The sequence below is a fragment of the Mizuhopecten yessoensis genome, unplaced genomic scaffold (assembly GCF_002113885.1).
Source record: "Mizuhopecten yessoensis strain PY_sf001 unplaced genomic scaffold, ASM211388v2 scaffold716357, whole genome shotgun sequence".
Classification (NCBI taxonomy): domain Eukaryota; kingdom Metazoa; phylum Mollusca; class Bivalvia; order Pectinida; family Pectinidae; genus Mizuhopecten; species Mizuhopecten yessoensis.
The window spans coordinates 1,219,413-1,238,484 of record NW_018480076.1 but is presented as its reverse complement, the minus strand read 5'-3'; the positions used below and the strand labels follow the sequence as shown (position 1 = coordinate 1,238,484).

The following is a 19,072-nucleotide window of genomic DNA, read 5'->3' as shown; positions in this document are numbered from 1 at the left end:
ATTTCCTTAGGCTAGAAATCAATCACAGCAACCCTACCTTTGGTTTACCCATAGAACCACACAATACTCTGCCTTTTTGGAAACTGTTTTAGTATCTTGACTTAAGCTTTGATAAATCATTTATGAAATGAAAACCATATCTTGAGGACCTTTATGATATATTAATATTTATGATATATTAATAAATTTATGATATATTGATAAATCAAAAGGTTTTGAGTGTAAAAAATGCAATAGGCAAAACAATAGCTTGACCACTGGACACCCAATCATTACATTGTCTCTCTAACTGACTGAGCTACCTAATCAATGGTGGTAACCTAGTTCAGTCTTAAACGAAACGAAGTGAAGGTAAGGTTAGTGGATGTATAAAAATACGATGGAATTCTATTGTGTTCTTCTTGCAGTAGAAAAAGGTTCCTTAAATCTTAGTTTTTTAGAGCAATGTTAAACCAGCACAATATTGATAAACTGATCCAGAGTGGTGACTTGGAACCGTTAGTGACGTCAGGTGGTCTTCAGACAAAACAAATTGTGAAAAGATACAGGAAAAATTACCTACCAGTATTTAACAAAATGTAATAAGCTATTGTTTTACCAACATTAGCTGATATGCAATAAGACTTCCTGGTCAGTTTTCATATATTTAGCTGAATGATTGGTTCACTTGCAGTGCACACATTCAGTTTGGTTATAAACCTGCCGGTAAACACTACAGTCCTTCACCAAGCTCTTTTGTAACAATTAATTTACTAATCAAACAAATGTTGATCCAATTATTCTCTCCCCTTAAACAAACGATCCCACATAACATTGTACAGGGTTTGAGTAACAGCCATTAGTAAAGATAAGCCTTTGACTTGTTTGTAGATAACCAGACTGCCGACACCCCATCGCCTCTTGTACCTCAGAAAGACGACTGGCCGGACGATGTATACGATGACTGTGGAACTGACGCAACTCAGGTAAGCTCCTTGTCAACCTCCCGTGTTCTCAGGAAACCAGAATCCTTATATTATATACTGTATACAGTCAGGTAAGCACCTAATCAACCTCGCATGTTCTCAGGAAACCAGAATCCATATATTATATACTGTATGCAGTCAGGTAAGCACCTAATCAATCTCGCATGTTCTCAGGAAACCAGAATCCATATATTATATACTGTTTATAGTTGGGTAAGCTCCTCGTCAACCTCGCCTGTTCTCAGGAAACCAGAATCCTTATATTATATACTGTATACAGCCAGGTAACCTCCTTGTCAACCTCACGAGTTCTCAGGAAACCAGAATCCTTATATCATATACTGTATACAGCTAGAGAACCTCCTCGTCAACCTCGCGTGTTCCGAGGAAACCAGAATCCTTATAATATATACTGCACAGAAAACCCCAAGAAAAATAAGACCCCAGTTGACATCAGCTACATTTACAATTAACTTCCTACAACAACAACAACAACAACAACAGAAAGGAGGTAGTAACACTACAGTGACTGGTTTGTTTTCATTTTCTCCTTTCAATTATGTGTTAATGAGGCCAACAAAATTCAGCTAGAGACTCTGGTTCCCCTTTAATACTAGACACCAAAGGAGATAATACATAAAGAGACACAGAGTTGTGAAGAAGAGAGATCAAGTGCCCATTCCCTTTAGGTATATGTCTCTATTTCTGACATGTGTTTTGTTGATGTTGACAGGATCAGAATATCGCTGAAGCAGAACTGGAACAGGATGATGTTTATGAAGCCATACCTGGGTAGGTATTATGGAGGTCATACCTGGGTCATACGACTCATACCTAGAATTTTAAACTAACTCAACTGCCTAAAGGGCTATCGAGGTCTGGACTGATGTCCATTGTCAGTCACCATGCAGCATAAACTTTTTTACCTTAAGCAACATCTTTGGAATTCTCAAGAGGCCTAATATTGTGATATTTGGCCAATGAAATGCAGGGATAAAAGGCCAACAATTTTGTTCAAATGAACGACCTTGGCCCATTTTCAAGTTTACACGTCTCAAACGCTTTCAAATGTTCAAGCAATTTTTGTTTAACCAAGAGGGCTAAGGTGATGATAGTTGGCCAATAGCATGCTGAGATGAAAGACTATAAAGTTTGTTCAAAAGAGTCAAATGTGTTTAAACCTTCAAACAACTTTTGAATAACCAAATATCCTAGATTAATGATTATTAGGCTAGTAGGTTACTGGTGTGAAGGGCTATAAGGTTTGGTAGCTGAATGGATAACCTAGACACACTTTGATAGTCGTGTGTGGTAAAGATAGTTCAAAAACCTCCAACAAAGATTCATAAAGTATAGACTTATCTAATCTTCTGATGAAGTTCAAAAACCTCCAACAAAGATTCATAAAGTATAGACTTATCTAATCTTCTGATGAAGATCCATTATTTGTAGAGGAATGATATATAGCCTTTTTTGATAGCCTCTTTAACCCTTTCCCAACTATAGACCATAATGGATTCATCCAGACCAATGCATGGAAGAGTCTACTGAAGTTATATAGGGTTGAAAGGGTTAAAAGTCACTGAAGTTTAATGAGTAACAGGTGAGTAATACAGGCTCCTTGTACCTTTTGTTAAAATGACATCTCTGTTTTATATCATAGAGAAGAGGGGGAGAACAGCCCTCCTGCGACACCTGAAAAACCGGAAGAGAAAAAGGAGGAGAAGAAGGATGAAAAACTTACAGCAAAAGAGAAAAAGAAGAGGGAAAAGGAAGAAGCAGTAAGAAATATATTTCTTAGATTTGACCTTTGACATAACAAACATGAATATGGTCATATGGATGTAAAACTTTTGTTGCTTGAAGTACATGTATATCCTTATCTGACAATTGAGGTGACTAAAGTGACTCAATAAATGATGAGACTGGTTTCCAAACAAAGAAACTGACCAAAAAGTGTTGTAGCAAGCAAGGTCACTAGAGTGTCTTGACAAACAAGGTTACCAAGTGCTTAACCTACTCACCCCTAAAGTCACCTTTGAACCTTACCAAATCAAAGACTGGGCAAGTCTAGTTTAAAGATGTAGGGGTGAATGAGTGAATACACAAATGAACTAAGGATTTCCGGTTTAACAAGTGACTAATGTATCGTGACAAATAGGGTGACTCAATTGTCCAGACATTAGTGAGGTGACTAAGGTAACTCAACATACCAGATGACTAAAGTGGCCAAATAAATGAAGTTACTTTAGTCTCCTCACAGACAAAGTGTTTAAAGAGTGCTGTTTGAACAATGGGACCTGTGCTCTTACAGAGTAACTTTTACTGCTTTGTCTGAGGAAGAGGTGACAATATTTGTTTGCCAAGTGAAGAGACTTCAGTTTCCAAACAAAGGTATTATAGTGTCCTGATAAGAATGGTGACTAAAATGTCTGAAAAATGAAGTAAGTGATTGTGGTGTGTTCGCACAAGTGTTACGAGAAAAATATCATGGGAAAATGACATTACTTAATTTTCCCAACAAACAATATGACGAAAGTATCCGGACAAATGTTTCCCCACTGATGATATGACTAAAGTTTTCTGACAAAGTATTGATACACTATCTCAAATTATCTACGATACCATGCCATTTAAAACCTGTAAGTAATTAAATAGTAAATGCAATTTAATGCTTTTTGCCAGCATCATACACCGATTTATTTCTATTTGTAGGCAGAATGTGTATATACGCTTAATTGATCTACAAACTACAGTCAAAGTTGTTTGTGTTAGAATTTTTCTCGTTTTTGGAACAATATGTATTCATGTTTTAAATGAACAATTTGATACTTAATGTGTTTTCCAAAATATATTTGAAAGAATTTTAACTGTGAAATTGCACATTTTCAATGTTATCTTAGCATATATTTGATAATTAAGTATGTTTAGTGCAAAGTGACAGTTAATACAATTTATTATTTTATTATCAGGAAAGAATAAAAGCTGAAAAGAAGAGACAAGAAGCAGAAAAGAAAAAACAAGATAAAGATCTAAAGGAAATAAAGAAAAATTTCAAGGTATTTTGATATTAAAATGAAAGCAATTCCTCCTTTGATGTTATACATTGTATTTCTTTTCCAGTCATTCAGTTCCTTATTTTTCCTCTTAAAAATTATTGTTTCCTTTCATCATCTGTGTCAAGTTTCATTATCATACTAATATGTGAAGTCAAATTTTCAAATTTAGTCTTTGAAAAATATGTGTAGAAATATGGAGTTGTGTATATTATCCAAACCGGTTCATTTTTAATCCAATGAAATGTCTTATATATATTTTTTTAATTTAATAATGTTAAAAATAGATTACAGAATTTTAAAGATTTAAAACTTGACAGCTGACATTTGGGACTAAACATTTGTTCTATGTTACAGATCGACACCTCTCAGCTGGACAAGTCCCAGGGAGAGGGAATGCTGAAGGAGGATGCTGTACCCTCGGGGGGTAAGACTGCCAAGTTAGAGTTGACGGCCAAGAAGGGAACATTACTCAATGTGGTCCGTCTGGTAGACAACCCCCCTGGAAAGTGGCTTGTCCGACTGATAGAGGAGGAGAAGTCGGATAAACCTGTGTACCTGTCACAGATTGGTAAGTTTAATTCATCACCTAGTAAAAGTTGGCCTGGAAGTTACATCAATGATGAGGCTAGGTACAATTCTGATAATGCCATGAACAATTATGAAAACGCCAGTCATGATTTTGATGATGCCATTAAGAACTTTGGTAATGCCAGTTACAATTTTGATGCCACTGTCATACCAATTACAATTCTGATACCAGAGCAATGCAAATTTTGATGATGCTAGTAACAACTTTGATGATGCTAGTTACATTTCTAATACAACAGTAATATTTGTACAAATTATGTTTCTGATAATGCCACTTACCACTTTGATAAAGTCAGTTACAGTTTCAATAATACCATTTTTATGGTTATTGGTTCCTCAACTTGAATACATTTTCATAATTTCAAATACAAGGTTTTCAGCATATTAAGAAAACCCATATGGCCAGGGAGATGTTCCCATACCTTTTCATGTTCGATCAGGGAATCAAACCTCCGTCGTCTTGGTGAAAGGCGGGTGTGCTCTCCGCAGCACCACTCGACCAACCTATATAAACATACAACAGTAATATGCTATCTTCTGTTTCACAGTGGGATACGTGGACGCCAACATCGTTGAGGTAGACAATCAGCTAATTCGCAATGTAAGCTTTTAACTGCTTCAGCTTTGAGCTAATATGAAGTTTGGGGGTGTCTGCGCTGCATTAGACAGCAAGTCTATAACTATGTACTGTAATACAGAGCACAAGTTATGTATAACTTCACAAAAAGAAAGTCTATCAAATTTATTTTATTTAAACATAGTGATGTTTTATTAATTGATGACACTCAATTAATTTAACACATTGCTTTGTTTCATTTAATTTCCACAAATTTCGTTCAAGCTGTTACATGAATAGGATTAAACAACAGGCTAGGTAACCGCCAGATCAGTTCTGTCCTGCTTTATCTCTCAGAGATTTTCAAAAAGGAATCTCACAGAGAAGTCTCGGATACAAATTGTTTTATAACTTTGACAGAATCCATACAATATTTAAGTTCTCAGATCATAATTTTCTTCTGTGTGACCTTCACCAGGAGCTGTAGAAGTACTTCTAGTTCGACAGTCCTCGGTTAAAGGCCAGGATTAGACTTCATTGTTTGATAATAGTACATGAATTCCCTGAAGGAGTACAGATAGTTAGGATACAGTACATAGTTTGCTGCTGCTAGTGTGCTAAGGGTTGGAGGTGGTAACCTTTTACAAAGTATTTATTGGTCATTGGTAAAAACAGTATGTAAATATTAGATTGAATCATCGATAAAAGAATTGATTTGTTTGTTTAATCTCTAAAGAATGTTCCCTGTTTGGCAGACTTCAAACTTCTTATTAAAGATGCGAAGAGGATATTTCCATTTAACATGAAAGGGAATTCTCACAGTCTTTGATTTAAACAATTTCCTTCTAGTCATACATCAATCTGATGTCTCAGTTTAGTGAGTATGGGTAGGTGTACAACTATTCCTTTAATAGCACTTACAAATACAATCCAAGTCCCCAATCACTCCGCAGTGTGAACCAGACAAATGCTTCAGGCCTCCTTCACATGAACCAGACAAAATGGTTCATTCTTCCTCTACACCAGACATGTGCAAATACATCAACCTCCCTCTACACAGACCAGACAAATAGATCAACCTCCCTCTACACAGACCAGATAAATGGTCCAACCTTCCTCTACACAGACAAGACAAATATTTTAACCTCCCTCTACACACAGACCAGACCAATTATTCAACCATCATATACGCAGACCAGACAAATGCTTCAACCTCCCTCTACACAGACCAGACAAATGCTTCAACCTCCCTCTACACAGACCAGACAAATGCTTCAACCTTCCTCTACACAGACAAGACAAATATTTCAACCTCCCTCTACACAGACCAGACAAATGCTTCAACCTTCCTACACAGACCAGACAAATGCTTCAACCTTCCTACACAGACCAGACAAATGCTTCAACCTTCTTCAAAACAGGACAGACTAATGCTTCAACCTTCCTCTACATACACCAGACAAATGCTTCAACCATCCTCTACACAGACCAGACAAATGCTTCAACCATCCTCTACATACACCAGACAAATGCTTCAACCATCCTCTACACAGACCAGACAAATGCTTCAACCTTCTTCAAAACAGAACAGACAAATGCTTCAATCTTCCTTCACAAAACAGCATCAACCAAACAAATGGCTTGTTCATCACTCCTTCACCACATGCCATATCTCCAATTAACTGTAACCTTCAAGCTTATGTAATTGACCTTTTTTAGTCCAACTGGTATCAGTGTTGTTCATGGATGCCAAATGAAAGTAGCCCATTACTCAAGTTATCAACAAAAGGAATAAATATTTTGGTAGAGAGCAGATGGTCAAAGAAGAGACTCTGTAGTGTGTTAGGTAAAAGATTCTTGACCGTTACAGTGAGAATCTGCCTTTGAAAATCACCGATGTTACTCCAATCTGCCTATTTTCAACAATAGTTACATTTTTTTTAACAATTGGAGTCCACTTACTTTTGAGAATAATATAGTGGTAATAATAAGCCTCTACTTAAGACCACTTTCTTTTCAAGACTTGTATCATAAATACCAAAACTTGTTTATTCACCAATATATATTCCTGCATATTAGCGCTAGCAATCCCAGTACCTTTCTTTGCTTCTTGACAAGCAAAACAGTTTTACTTGAAATTTTCATTTTAATAGCCAATATTAGATGCAGAATTCAACTCAGAGCTGGCTGATAAGGTATTGAAGGATACAGAGTATATTTTCTGTTTAATTATGATTTCACATTGTACATGTATTTTATATAGATATACGAGTTTTCTGCTAGATACAGCCACTCTAAACTTAGATGTATACAATGTATATTTATAGTCATTCTATATGCTGTCTTCAAAGTGTTAACCCTAAATTTATATGTATGTATGTTTATTCTTCAACTATCACAGTCCAAATCATCTTCACTAGCTAAGGGTTATGATCCAGTACAATCTTGCTAGCGAAGAGTAGGTAGATCGTACCGGATCACAACCGTTAGCTAGCCAAGCGTAGGTAGATGGTACTGGGTTGTAGCCCTTGGCTAGCAAAGATGAGTCAAAAACAAAGTTAACAAAGAAAAAAGTAAATTTTGATGAATGATCTCTCAGTCATTTCCATGTAAATGCTCTCAATGTTTATCAAAACAAACACTGAATCATTGCTATACAAATCAATTAATGTTTCTGTGGGACTTATAATTGGCTACTCTTAAACAAAGTTTGACTGTAGCTTATAGCAAGACTGCCACAGAAATATGATCATGGCACAGGGGGAAAGGGAAAAACAGAAGAAAATTCTACTCTATTGACCTGCGGTACATTTGAGTGTAGTACTGGTATACAGTTTTGTGTGATGACTTCCCGTAGTGTCCCTATACTTCTTCCTGTTCTGTGTAGCTTTGTATACATATTCCGTGTATCCAGGACTTATCTATACAGATCGGACCTGTGTGAAATGTATTGTAGAAACAAAGACCTAACTGGCCACTCTGTGTAATATCTTGAAATTTTACTATAGCTAACCTTGAAAACTTCCACCGTGAACAATTAACTGATGTTACAACAGGTTCACTAACAAACATTTTACAAAGTAATAAAGTAATAACTTAATCTGTGCTAAGCCTTGATATATATTACTTAAGTGTGTATTTTGTAACAATGTATAACTTACTTTGTACTTTACTTCCATGAACTTAGCTGTAGGAGGGACATAAAACTCCAAACGAAGCTAAACCAAACTTAGTACCATTTGTATACCTTATCTTGTATTTAGCAACATCATGTATCATACTTTGCTTTTACATGTAGTAATAATATAGATTTTTAACTTTATAAAAAAACAATGTTCATATTAAATGTGTCCCAACGTTTCAAGACCGACTGGGACCTTTATTACTTTTAAGTTTGACTGAGTTAGCAATTTGTATTGTTTACCTGTACAACGATGTGACCAAATTGTATATTTCATATGTCACTCGATATATTTCATATGTCACTCAACATATACAACGATGTGACCAAATTGTATATTTCATATGTCACTCAACAGTGATGTTTCGCCTAGCAATAAAGAGTGTATACACACTGTATTGAATAAGTTACTGGTAGAGTGTAGATCTAGCCCCCTCTCCTGTTAGGTCAGCATCGGGTCGTACAGATGACTCAGCTGGTGTCCCCCTCGTCTCTGTTCATGTTTTGAGTTTTCCTGATTTTGATTACAACTTTGATTTGTCTCGTTTTTTATACTCTCTAAAGATAGGCCAAACGCTCCAGGTATAAAGTAAAAACTTGATATTACATATCTCCAAACTGATGACTTTTATTGAAGATATCTAGTAATAATCTTTATCTTATATGTACAATATATTTTATCAAAATATCCTTTTTGTTGTGTTTTATAAGCAATCATTGTTTAGAGCAGTAGAATCAATCTTTGTTTTTGGGTTAAGAGTTGAAGTATATGTTTGACTGATAATGAACTTTAGTTTTATTTTATATTTCTGAAGCCCTAGATGACAGCCAATCAACCGTAAATATGTTACAATGGAAGTTATATCCAGATTCGTAAGATATTTTTTTTCGTGCTCCCCCTGGATGCGGGTTTGCATTATGAGAAGTGTTTGCCACTCCTTAGTTGTGTTATAGAAAAAAATCCCATCTAACACATTGATGGTATATCTATAGCCACCTTAACACTGTACTGACGTAGTTAACATCAAAAACTTGTTTTATTTGAGTTTGAATTGATGCTTATGAAACTACCTATACTATAGACATTTTCTCAAATATGGCATGATGTAACTACGTTACCAATACAAAAAAAAATGTTCTTCTTATAAAACTGCTTGTGAATCGAAAGTACAACCTAGATATTTGTTGGCATACTTAGTGAATGGAACTAAGTTGAAAACTAATTTTCATTCCAAAAGGTACTGGTGTAGTAAAATGGAATCTCGTATGTGATATAGCAGAGGGGCTTGTGAATCAGTTTGTATCACATGACATTTTCTTGCAACATTTAATAGCACAGGGGCCTGTGAATTAGTCTGAAAAATAATACAGGTATACTGAAATTTTTACTAAAAATGGAATAGTGTTCAGGTGTTCCTATATAGAGATCTTCTGTAGTGGGGGCGGAATAATACCGTCAAGCTGGTCAGTTTATGGGGAGAATGGTAGCACTGCACTGGATTTGGAAGCATGAAATATAATATTAATACTGATGATCAAAACTTTGGTTTACATTTTGTTCGAAACGCAAGCTGTTATTTACTGTAACACAAGTTTAGACTTGATAAAATACGCTGTCTATATAAGTTAATTAACACATTCATATTTAATTGATATACTAAAGCATGGTAGCTAAAGTGTGGCAGTGCAATTAATCTGTTTTATTTTTTATTTTGTGTTACTGAAGTACATACGAATAAAACAAATCTTAATAAAATTCAATCATGATTTGCTTGCTATAATGATGTGTGGTCAAATCAGTATGGGGAGCAAATGAAGATTGAATATTAATTAGATCGTGCAGAACCTAGATATTAAATGTTGTGATACTCAAAATCAACAGGACCCGGAGGTTCAATGTTAATTTTTGTGTGATATACATACAGGACTCGGATGTAGAGGTTAAGTGTTAATTTGTGTGATGAACACACATGACCCAGAGGTTAAATGTTAATTTGTGAGACATGCATTATTCAAACTAAATAGTTTTGAAAATATCATACATGAAATATATATCGATATTATCATATGTTATATTAGCAGGCATTGAAAATCTCAACTGAATTTTGAGTTTTTAACTTTCAGATTGAAATAGATATGTTAGTTGTTCTGTTATTTAGCTTATTGACATGGTGTATGTATGTGGTCTATCCATCGTAACGTTGTTTAAAACACTTAACTAATTCAGCAGACATTTTAACTAAATTGGTTTGGAGCATCCTTGCAGTGATTATCTGGTCTTTTATTTATCGTTTGTTAGAGTAGTATTTGCTTACAAACAAGGCATTGATTGAATATCTTACATTCTATATAAATCCATCGAATGTCTATTATATAGTATATGATAAATGTCTGTTCATTGCATTGGATCAATTGTCCTGATAAAATATATGCTTTATTTATAATTTTAAGAAATCATCCTGATTTGTACAAACGTGGTATTCTATAACCGGTAAGGAACTTTTTACCAAATATAATAAATGTTTCTTGATTAAGTAAGAGCAGCAGTTTCTTATCTATATCAGCAATTTTAACTGCCTTTTTGAAACCACATACCTGTTGTTACTTTTACAGGTAATGGCGGGATCGTTTGTGAGTGCCTTGAACAATACTAACGCTGTGTAAGTTTAGTATGTCTAGAAAAACAACAATAAGTGGCAGAAGGGAAGCTGTAATGCACAATATCAGAAACATTTATAATATCATAAAAATTATGTGTTTAAATAAATCCATATTAGGGCCATACAAAGGTCATATGAGTTAAAACCTATAAAGCCTAGGCTAAGCCATCAATGATATTTAAAGTAGTGACATGTTTATGTACTTCAAGCATTCTTGGGATTTTGTATAATTCAAGCATTCTTGGGATTTTGATTTGCAGAGATGATGAAGAAGAATATCAGGATGTAGAAGTTGAGGCCCCTCCTGTTGAGGAAGGTGAGAAAGCTTACAAATCTCCGCAAGAAATCACATTTAATAAAAGAGGATTCTGACTAAGTTCCTATTACTAACAGTTTTTTTGAGAATTTAGTTCATACTATATTTTTATTTTTCTGTAAATGTTTTAACTGGAAAAATCAAACCACCATTTTTACCTGTGTTGTAAACTTAAAGTGTTCTATCGTTCCTTGTGAGAATGAATGGACTGAGACATTATGCAGTGTAACCTTCTTTATGCAGCGTATTCCTACAATCAGAGTTTACAATTGTAAAATGTCTAATAGTATTATATAGATGGTAGAGAATATATTGATAAACAAATCATGTGCAGGTCTGATCTCTCCACTTTGACCTCAAAAACAATAAGTTCGTATAAGTCAATGTTTCATTTGAAATCTTGTTCCTAAACTCTTTGGTTTATATAAATTCACTTTATCTTCATAATTGTCATTTTGTTTCAGAAATGTATGAAGCAGTGTAACATTCCATATCTCACCAATCTAGAATCTGCAATTTGACCTTGACCTTAGCATGCTTGAACTTGATCTGAAGTGCTGACCTTGATCTGAAGTGTCTTACCTTGATTTGAAGTGCCTAACCTTTATAAACATGTAATGAAATGCCTGACATTAACCTCATGGTACATGACTTTCAACAAGTGTCTGAAACCTCCCTTAAAGGACATGTGTCTTATATATCATGCTGCTTATTTAGATTTTCGTCAAAAACCATTTGGTTTCCATGGTAACTTCATTTTAACAAGACTTTGTTAAATGAATGTTTTGATATAGATAATAAGATCTAGATATTAATTTCTGGTAGTTGATATTCTTCATTGTATTTTGGGTAATCGAGGTTACAATACAGCTAGAATTGATCATAAAGTTTGCAGTTACTGAGGTATCTCATTGTATATACTACATATATGTACAATTTCTTCCATTTCTTGCCTGTAAAGCTGACATCTTTGGTATTTAGTTCTACCACTGTGCCATTGTCTGAATCTAGCAATACATACATTATATTATATTATTCAATGATATTTATATGAATATACATTCCATTGAGTTTGTAAATTTGTTTCACTGGGGAAAAAAATCTTTTCTGTTTATGTCATAATTTTTCCGTTTTATGTAACTGTTTTGTGTATTTTTTGTTTGTTATGTAAAGATCAACAAATATATCTCTTATACTGATGTCATTTCATAGTAAAAACTGACAGATTATCTGAGAAATCATGAGACAGAAGTCATTTCTCCCATTTAATGATGGGATATCTATCATTGAGATATATTTAAAACCTTGTTTGAAATTATTTATTTTTACATCTCGCTCAAAATGTCTATGAAAAAGGCAACATGAGATTTCTGTATGAATATTACTAGTGGTATATCTGAGATATCACAATTACTGAGAGGATATCTGAGGTATGAAAAATACTGACAGGATATCTGAGGTATGAAAAATACTGACAGGATATCTGAGATATCACAGGATATCTGAGATATCACAGTATATCTGAGATCTCAAAGGATATCTGTGATATCACAAATACTGGTAGGATGTCTGAGATATCAAAATCACTGAAAGGATATCTGACGTATCAAAATTACTGACAGGATATCTGAGATATCAAAATTACTGACAGGACATCTGATACATGAGGAAAAAAAATGACTGGATATCTGAGATGTCAGAATTACTGACAGGACATCAAAGACATGAAAAATACTAACAGGATATCTGAGATATATAAAATACTGACATGATATCTGAGATATGAAAAAACCTGACAGGATATCTGAGATATTAAAAATACTGACAGGAGATCTGTGATATAACAATTACTGATAGAATATCTGAGATTGCACAATCATGATATATCCTTTGGATATCACTGAGACTAGTTACCAGGTATATACAATATCTGAGGTATGAAAAAAATACTGACAGGATACTGAGATATCACATTGACTCACATGATATCTGTGATATCATAATTACTGGAAGGATGTCTGAGATATCAAAATTACTGACATGATATCTGAGATATCAAATTACTGACAGGATATCTGAGATATATAAAATACTGACAGGATATCTTAGATATGAAAAAAACCTGACAGGATATCTGAGATATAACAATTACTGATAGAATATCTGAGATTGCACAATCATGATATATCCTTTGGATATCACTGAGACTAGTTACCAGGTATATACAAACATCTGGTTTATGTCTTTTAATCTTGTTTTTTTATGTTGTCACTTAACATTTTGATGGTGTCACAGAAGATTTTTATGGTTTCACATACTATTTTGTCATATTAGATTTTGTATTACATCAAAGTAGATTTTAGGAAACATTTTAATGTATAACACGAGACGATATGCAATAACACATCTTGTATTTATGATTGTAAAACTGTTTCCTATGCTATTTCATTTTTACACTCACCATTGAGCTTTCAACGGAATCACACGACCTTCTGAGCACTGCTCACTGATAGGTTCTACTACAAACTTGGTCATATTGGACAGGTTCTATTACAACAATGTCTCATTGGACAGGTTTTACTATAATCTGTTTAGTCAGGTTTTCCGCTGATCTTGTCGTTTCACACCTGTTTAGACAAGTTCTTCTTCAGTTTAATTTCTGAACAGGTTCTTCTTTGAGTTGGGTCTTAAATTCCACAGATTCAACTCTTGCCTGGTCTTTCAAACATTTTGTGCTATAGACGATTTTGAGAAAAATAACTTACAAACTTAAAAGTACATAGAGGGTTAATCTAGGAAACATGGGAACATTGACAATACAGAATATTATTGTGTGCTGTGATGCATTAGCATTGCAATACAATGCCTACTCTAGACATTGACTTTGTAAGTAAAGATATGTCGGAGATATGGAATTTGTTGAAACCCAACATATAGGTGGATCAGACATGTATTTTCTAATCATTCCTCTGGAGTTTTATGTACATAATATGTTGTGTAAGAATATACATGTTTATGACTATGTTTTGATAGGTAAACAGCTGCTGGTTTAATAGTTGACAGATTTAGTTACATTTGAATGCTTTGTTATTGGGATTGCTTGCTTGTTATAGATGTACTAGGACTTTGGTGTTCAAATTTTCATTAGATTAAATATGCAGGTAAACACAAAATGTCTACCTGTAATCTTTTTTTAACAAATTCAGAACTAATGAAAATGAAATTCAAAAGTTAACATAACGAAAATGACATTTGAAAAAAAATCGTGTTATTTTTTTGAAATACCAGCTAAAAATATTACCTGAGAGTGTTGAGCTTAACTGTAAATAACCAGTCCCAGAATGCATCACTCATTTATGACAGAAAATCTGTAGGCTCCTGTAAATTCAAAAGACATTGTTAAACTTTTGAATGCTATGTTTAAGATTGTAACATGTTAGTGCTGTTTACCACTTTGTAAATGAATGCTTCATGATATTTTAGTCAATTGCATTAGATTAGTCATATATACAAATTTGTATTACATATTCAGCATTATATTGGTAAGTGCAATCCATTCATTAATGGGTACCCGTACACAACCAATAATTTACAAAACAAACCTTGGTACCAGAAAGCAAAAGTTCCATATTTTCAAAGCATTTGTACAATAGAGGCTTAGCGTAAGCTAATATTTTTTCTGTCAAAAATTTGACCTCTGACCTTTGAGTGAATATACCCAGAGTTGAAGAATGTTTTATCATTTATTTTTTTATAGCGTTGGTCCTATTTGTAAGGGTCAAAGATTAAACTGTGATAAAAAAAAAATCCTGTTTACAGTTCTTGCATATATCTGTTAAGAATACAATGTAATACATGTATATAGGCCTTCATGTATTTCATATTGCAACCAAAAACTACAATGGAGCGGTAAAGTAAAATTATGCCGTCAAACAACACCACAAGCTTTACCAGATAACAGGGTTACAGTATTGGTAAGAATAGATTGCAGGACATTATTAACCCTTTCACCACTTTGGACCATAATGGACTCATCCAGATCAATGCATGGTAGAGTGTACTAAAGTTACATAGGGGTGAAAGGGTTAAGGTCAAGTTGTATATAAACTTGACACTAGTACAGGTGTGCTTTTTGAAATATTTTCACTGCGGCTTCATCTTTTACCCACAAATACCTGTGCCTTTTATTTATTACACACAAATACCTGTGCCTTTTAATTCTTTCAATTTCCATATAACTTACATGCATGTATAGGGGAAGGGGACATTTAGCAGCCTGGCTTGGTGATGGCAAGTTGACATTGTTCGTGTGTAGGGAGTAGAACGGGGTTGGGGAGGGAGGTTTTCCAATAGCAACATTTACTAGATACGTCTTGTGTGACGGAATGGGTGCAATGAAATCTCTTGCTTTCATTACAGGAAGTCACAGTTTCTAGATGTTTCAGCTAGTCACAACACCAATTTAATTCAGCTATCACTGGGCTTTGATTTTGTGCATTTTATTTGTGTATGCTTATAAAATGTCATAGATCTATTGTTAATTTATTAGATACATTTGGTGAATTTACTGTCATCTTAAATTCCAGGTTTCATATTTATGATTTTTCATAGAAATAGTAAATAAGTCAACATTCATTGTATGTATATATTTTATGTTACTTCCTACAGAAATCACAGAATGACATCACTACATTGTGATGTTACCAACTGGCAAAATTTAAACTGGGGTACAGGAGGTGAAGCCCCAAATGGGGAGTGGGCGTCTGGAGAACTTAGAATTCAAAGCATGAAAGGTCGGAAAATGGTCACCCAGCAGCCGAAAGATGTCTCGTAAATATTTGGCCAATCTGACCACAGTTGAGTTTTTCGTATATCAGTACCAGGGTATAATGCAACAAATGAAACGTGGAAACAGAATCAAAATTTCTCGCATAAGACATGACAGTGTTGTATACACTAGATGAAATGTAAAGTTTTAATTAGTATTATATAACGAAGTTAATTGTTTATTTACGATGTATGATTGTGTCAAATTGGTGTTTGTCTTGACCAACACCGAGGCGTCCAGTTTACTTAACCTTTAGTCCTATACCATCTTCAAACTTGTACTGGCATTATATCCTGTTATTTTTTTTTTTACATATTAAAGAAAAATTCCCCTCAACTACAAAGTATAATTGAATGATCACCTTGTATACTAACAAATGTTGACAGTATTAATTTGACTAATACACCTTATAACAGGGAAGTGTTTATTTATATGTTGTATGCATAACACTGTATCCTGTTCACTTGACTCATTGGCCCCTGAACATTCATAATGAACTAGTATTCCAACCTTTGAATTGGAAGAGTTCCATTGTGTCTTCAGGAGTTAATAAGTCAAAGATTACGCTGCTATTATTTCCTCAATTTTCTAGATAAAATTCACCTATCGCAAAGGCTATCAGTATAGGACATATACCTGTGGTTTTAAATGGGGTATATACAGGCACTATGGTGCTTCTATACTATTGATGATTTTAAACAATGCAAGTCAGAGAATAAAACTTAAAGAAATATACCGGAAATATTGTTTGTTTTGTTTTGACTTAAATGGAATTAATCATGCAAAATTTCAGCAAAGGTTGAAGACTCCACTTCCCTCTTAAACCGGTAATGTTGTTTTTGTGACATCCTAAAACACTAGAGATTGTTTGTTAGTTTAATCATTCAACAGGACCATCCCAGGTTAATGTTATCATAGATGTAAAAAGAGCTTAGTTTCGAGTTAATCTCAAAGACAGGTATTTTCCCAGCATGTTATATTATGACAAATCCAAATATATTTTTTATTTCACAGTACTAAATGTACAGTAGTCTTTGTAAAATATGTTACATCCCAGATTTTCCCAGTCTACACAGCTGTACAAATTGTGTGAGCATGCCAGGAAGTAAATGTTTGTTAGACTGGGATCTTTCCAGGCCAAGTCATGTACTATCTTTCACTTATAGAAACAACAGAAACTGGTGTCACCCTTGTTTGGTAGAACACACATGGATAGCACAATGGAAATGGGTATTACTTGTTAAATTAACGTTTGGGGGACTTATTGGTTTTACTCCTATATAACAATTACTGATAGAATATCTGAGATTGCACAATCATGAGATATCCTTTGGATATCACTGACTAGTTACCAGGTATAAACAAACATCTGGTTTATGTCTTTTAATCTTGTTTTTTTATGTTGTCACTTAACATTTTGATGGTGTCACAGAAGATTTTTATGATTTCACATACTATTTTGTCATATTAGATTTTGTATTACATCATAGTAGATTTTAGGAAACATTTTAATGTATAACACGAGACAATATGCAATAACACATCTTGTATTTATGATTGTAAGACTGTTTCCTTTGCTATTTCATTTTTACACTCACCATTGAGCTTTCAACGGAATCACACGACCCTCTGAGCACTGCTCACTGATAGGTTCAACTACAAACTTGGTCATATTGGACAGGTTCTATTACAACAATGTCTCATTGGACAGGTTTTACTATAATCTGTTCAGTCAGGTTTTCCTCTGATCTTGTCGTTTCACACCTGTTTAGACAAGTTCTTCTTCTGTTTAATTTCTGAACAGGTTCTTCTTTGAATTGGTCTTAAATTCCACAGATTCAACTCTTGCCTGGTCTTTCAAACATGTTGTGCTATAGACAATTTTGAGAGAAATAACTTACAAACTTAAAAATACATATAGGGGTAATCTAGGAAGCATGGGAACATTGACAATACAGAATATTATTGTGTGCTGTGATGCATTAGCATTGCAATACAATGCCTACTCTAGACATTGACTGTAAGTAAAGATATGTCGGAGATATGGAATTTGTTGAAACCCAACATATAGGTGGATCAGACATGTATTTTCTAATCATTCCTCTGGAGTTTTATGTACATTATATGTTGTGTAAGAATATACATGTTTATGACTATGTTTTGATAGGTAAACAGCTGCTGGTTTAATAGTTGACAGATTTAGTTACATTTGAATGCTGTGTTATTGGGATTGCTTGCTTGTTATAGATGTACTAGGACTTTGGTGTTCATATTTTCATTAGATTAAATATGCAGGTAAACACAAAATGTCTACCTGTAATCATTTTTTAACAAATTCAGAACTAATGAAAATGAAATTCAAAAGTTAACATAAAGAAAATGACATTTGAAAAAAATCGTGTTATTTTTTTGAAATACCAGCTAAAAATATTACCTGAGAGTGTTGAGCTTAACTGTAAATAACCAGTCCCAGAATGCATCACTCATTTATGACAGAAAATCGTTAGACTCCTGTAAATTCAAAAGACGTTGTTAAACTTTTGAATGCTTTGTTCAAGATTGTAACATGTTAGTGCTGTTTACCACTTTGTAAATGAATGCTTCATGATATTTTAGACAATTGCATTAGATTAGTCATATGCACAAATTTGTATTACATATTCAGCATTATATTAAGTGCAATCCATTCATTGCGATTCCCATACCAAAATCTTAGTTTTTCAGTGCTTAAATCATTGAAGTAGGGTAAATTTTAAGCATAGGAGTAACTGCCATTTGTAAACAGTTTTCTACCATGGTGGATCCAGGATTTTGTAGGGGAAGGGGGTGAAAAGAAAATGTTCCGTTTTAATGGGTACCCGTACACAACCAATAATTTACAAAACAAACCTGGGTACCAGAAAGCAAAAGTTCCATTTT

General features: G+C 34.0%; 2 protein-coding genes across 4 annotated transcripts in view; both read left to right on the top strand.

The window, feature by feature from the left end:
* LOC110443694 (sex-determining transformer protein 2-like) overlaps positions 1–2,794 on the top strand; it is a 53,855-nt gene extending 51,061 nt beyond the window's left edge. For all 3 annotated transcript variants that reach the window (XM_021488069.1, XM_021488070.1, XM_021488071.1), the window contains 3 exons: positions 871–965; positions 1,699–1,757; positions 2,629–2,794. In XM_021488069.1, the coding sequence (XP_021343744.1) occupies positions 871–965; positions 1,699–1,757; positions 2,629–2,779 (305 nt within the window). In that variant the 3' untranslated portion in view covers positions 2,780–2,794. The remainder of the gene's footprint in view (positions 1–870; positions 966–1,698; positions 1,758–2,628) is intronic.
* Positions 2,795–3,494: 700 nt separating this feature from the next.
* Positions 3,495–16,888, top strand: LOC110443673 (FYN-binding protein-like). The gene is made up of 7 exons (XM_021488036.1): positions 3,495–3,503; positions 3,938–4,024; positions 4,379–4,592; positions 5,161–5,213; positions 10,963–11,009; positions 11,270–11,325; positions 11,790–16,888. The coding sequence occupies exons 1-7, from the start codon at positions 3,495–3,497 to the stop codon at positions 11,807–11,809; spliced, it is 486 nt and encodes a 161-aa protein (XP_021343711.1). The 3' UTR covers positions 11,810–16,888.
* The last annotated feature ends 2,184 nt before the right edge of the window (positions 16,889–19,072 follow it).

What these genes read in the sequence shown, in the direction of transcription:
- LOC110443673 (XM_021488036.1), top strand. An exon ending in ACAATCAGCTAATTCGCAAT is followed by an intron (nt 5,214 to 10,962) that starts GTAAGCTTTTAA and finishes TTACTTTTACAG; the next exon opens with GTAATGGCGGGATCGTTTGT. An exon ending in TTGAACAATACTAACGCTGT is followed by an intron (nt 11,010 to 11,269) that starts GTAAGTTTAGTA and finishes TTTGATTTGCAG; the next exon opens with AGATGATGAAGAAGAATATC.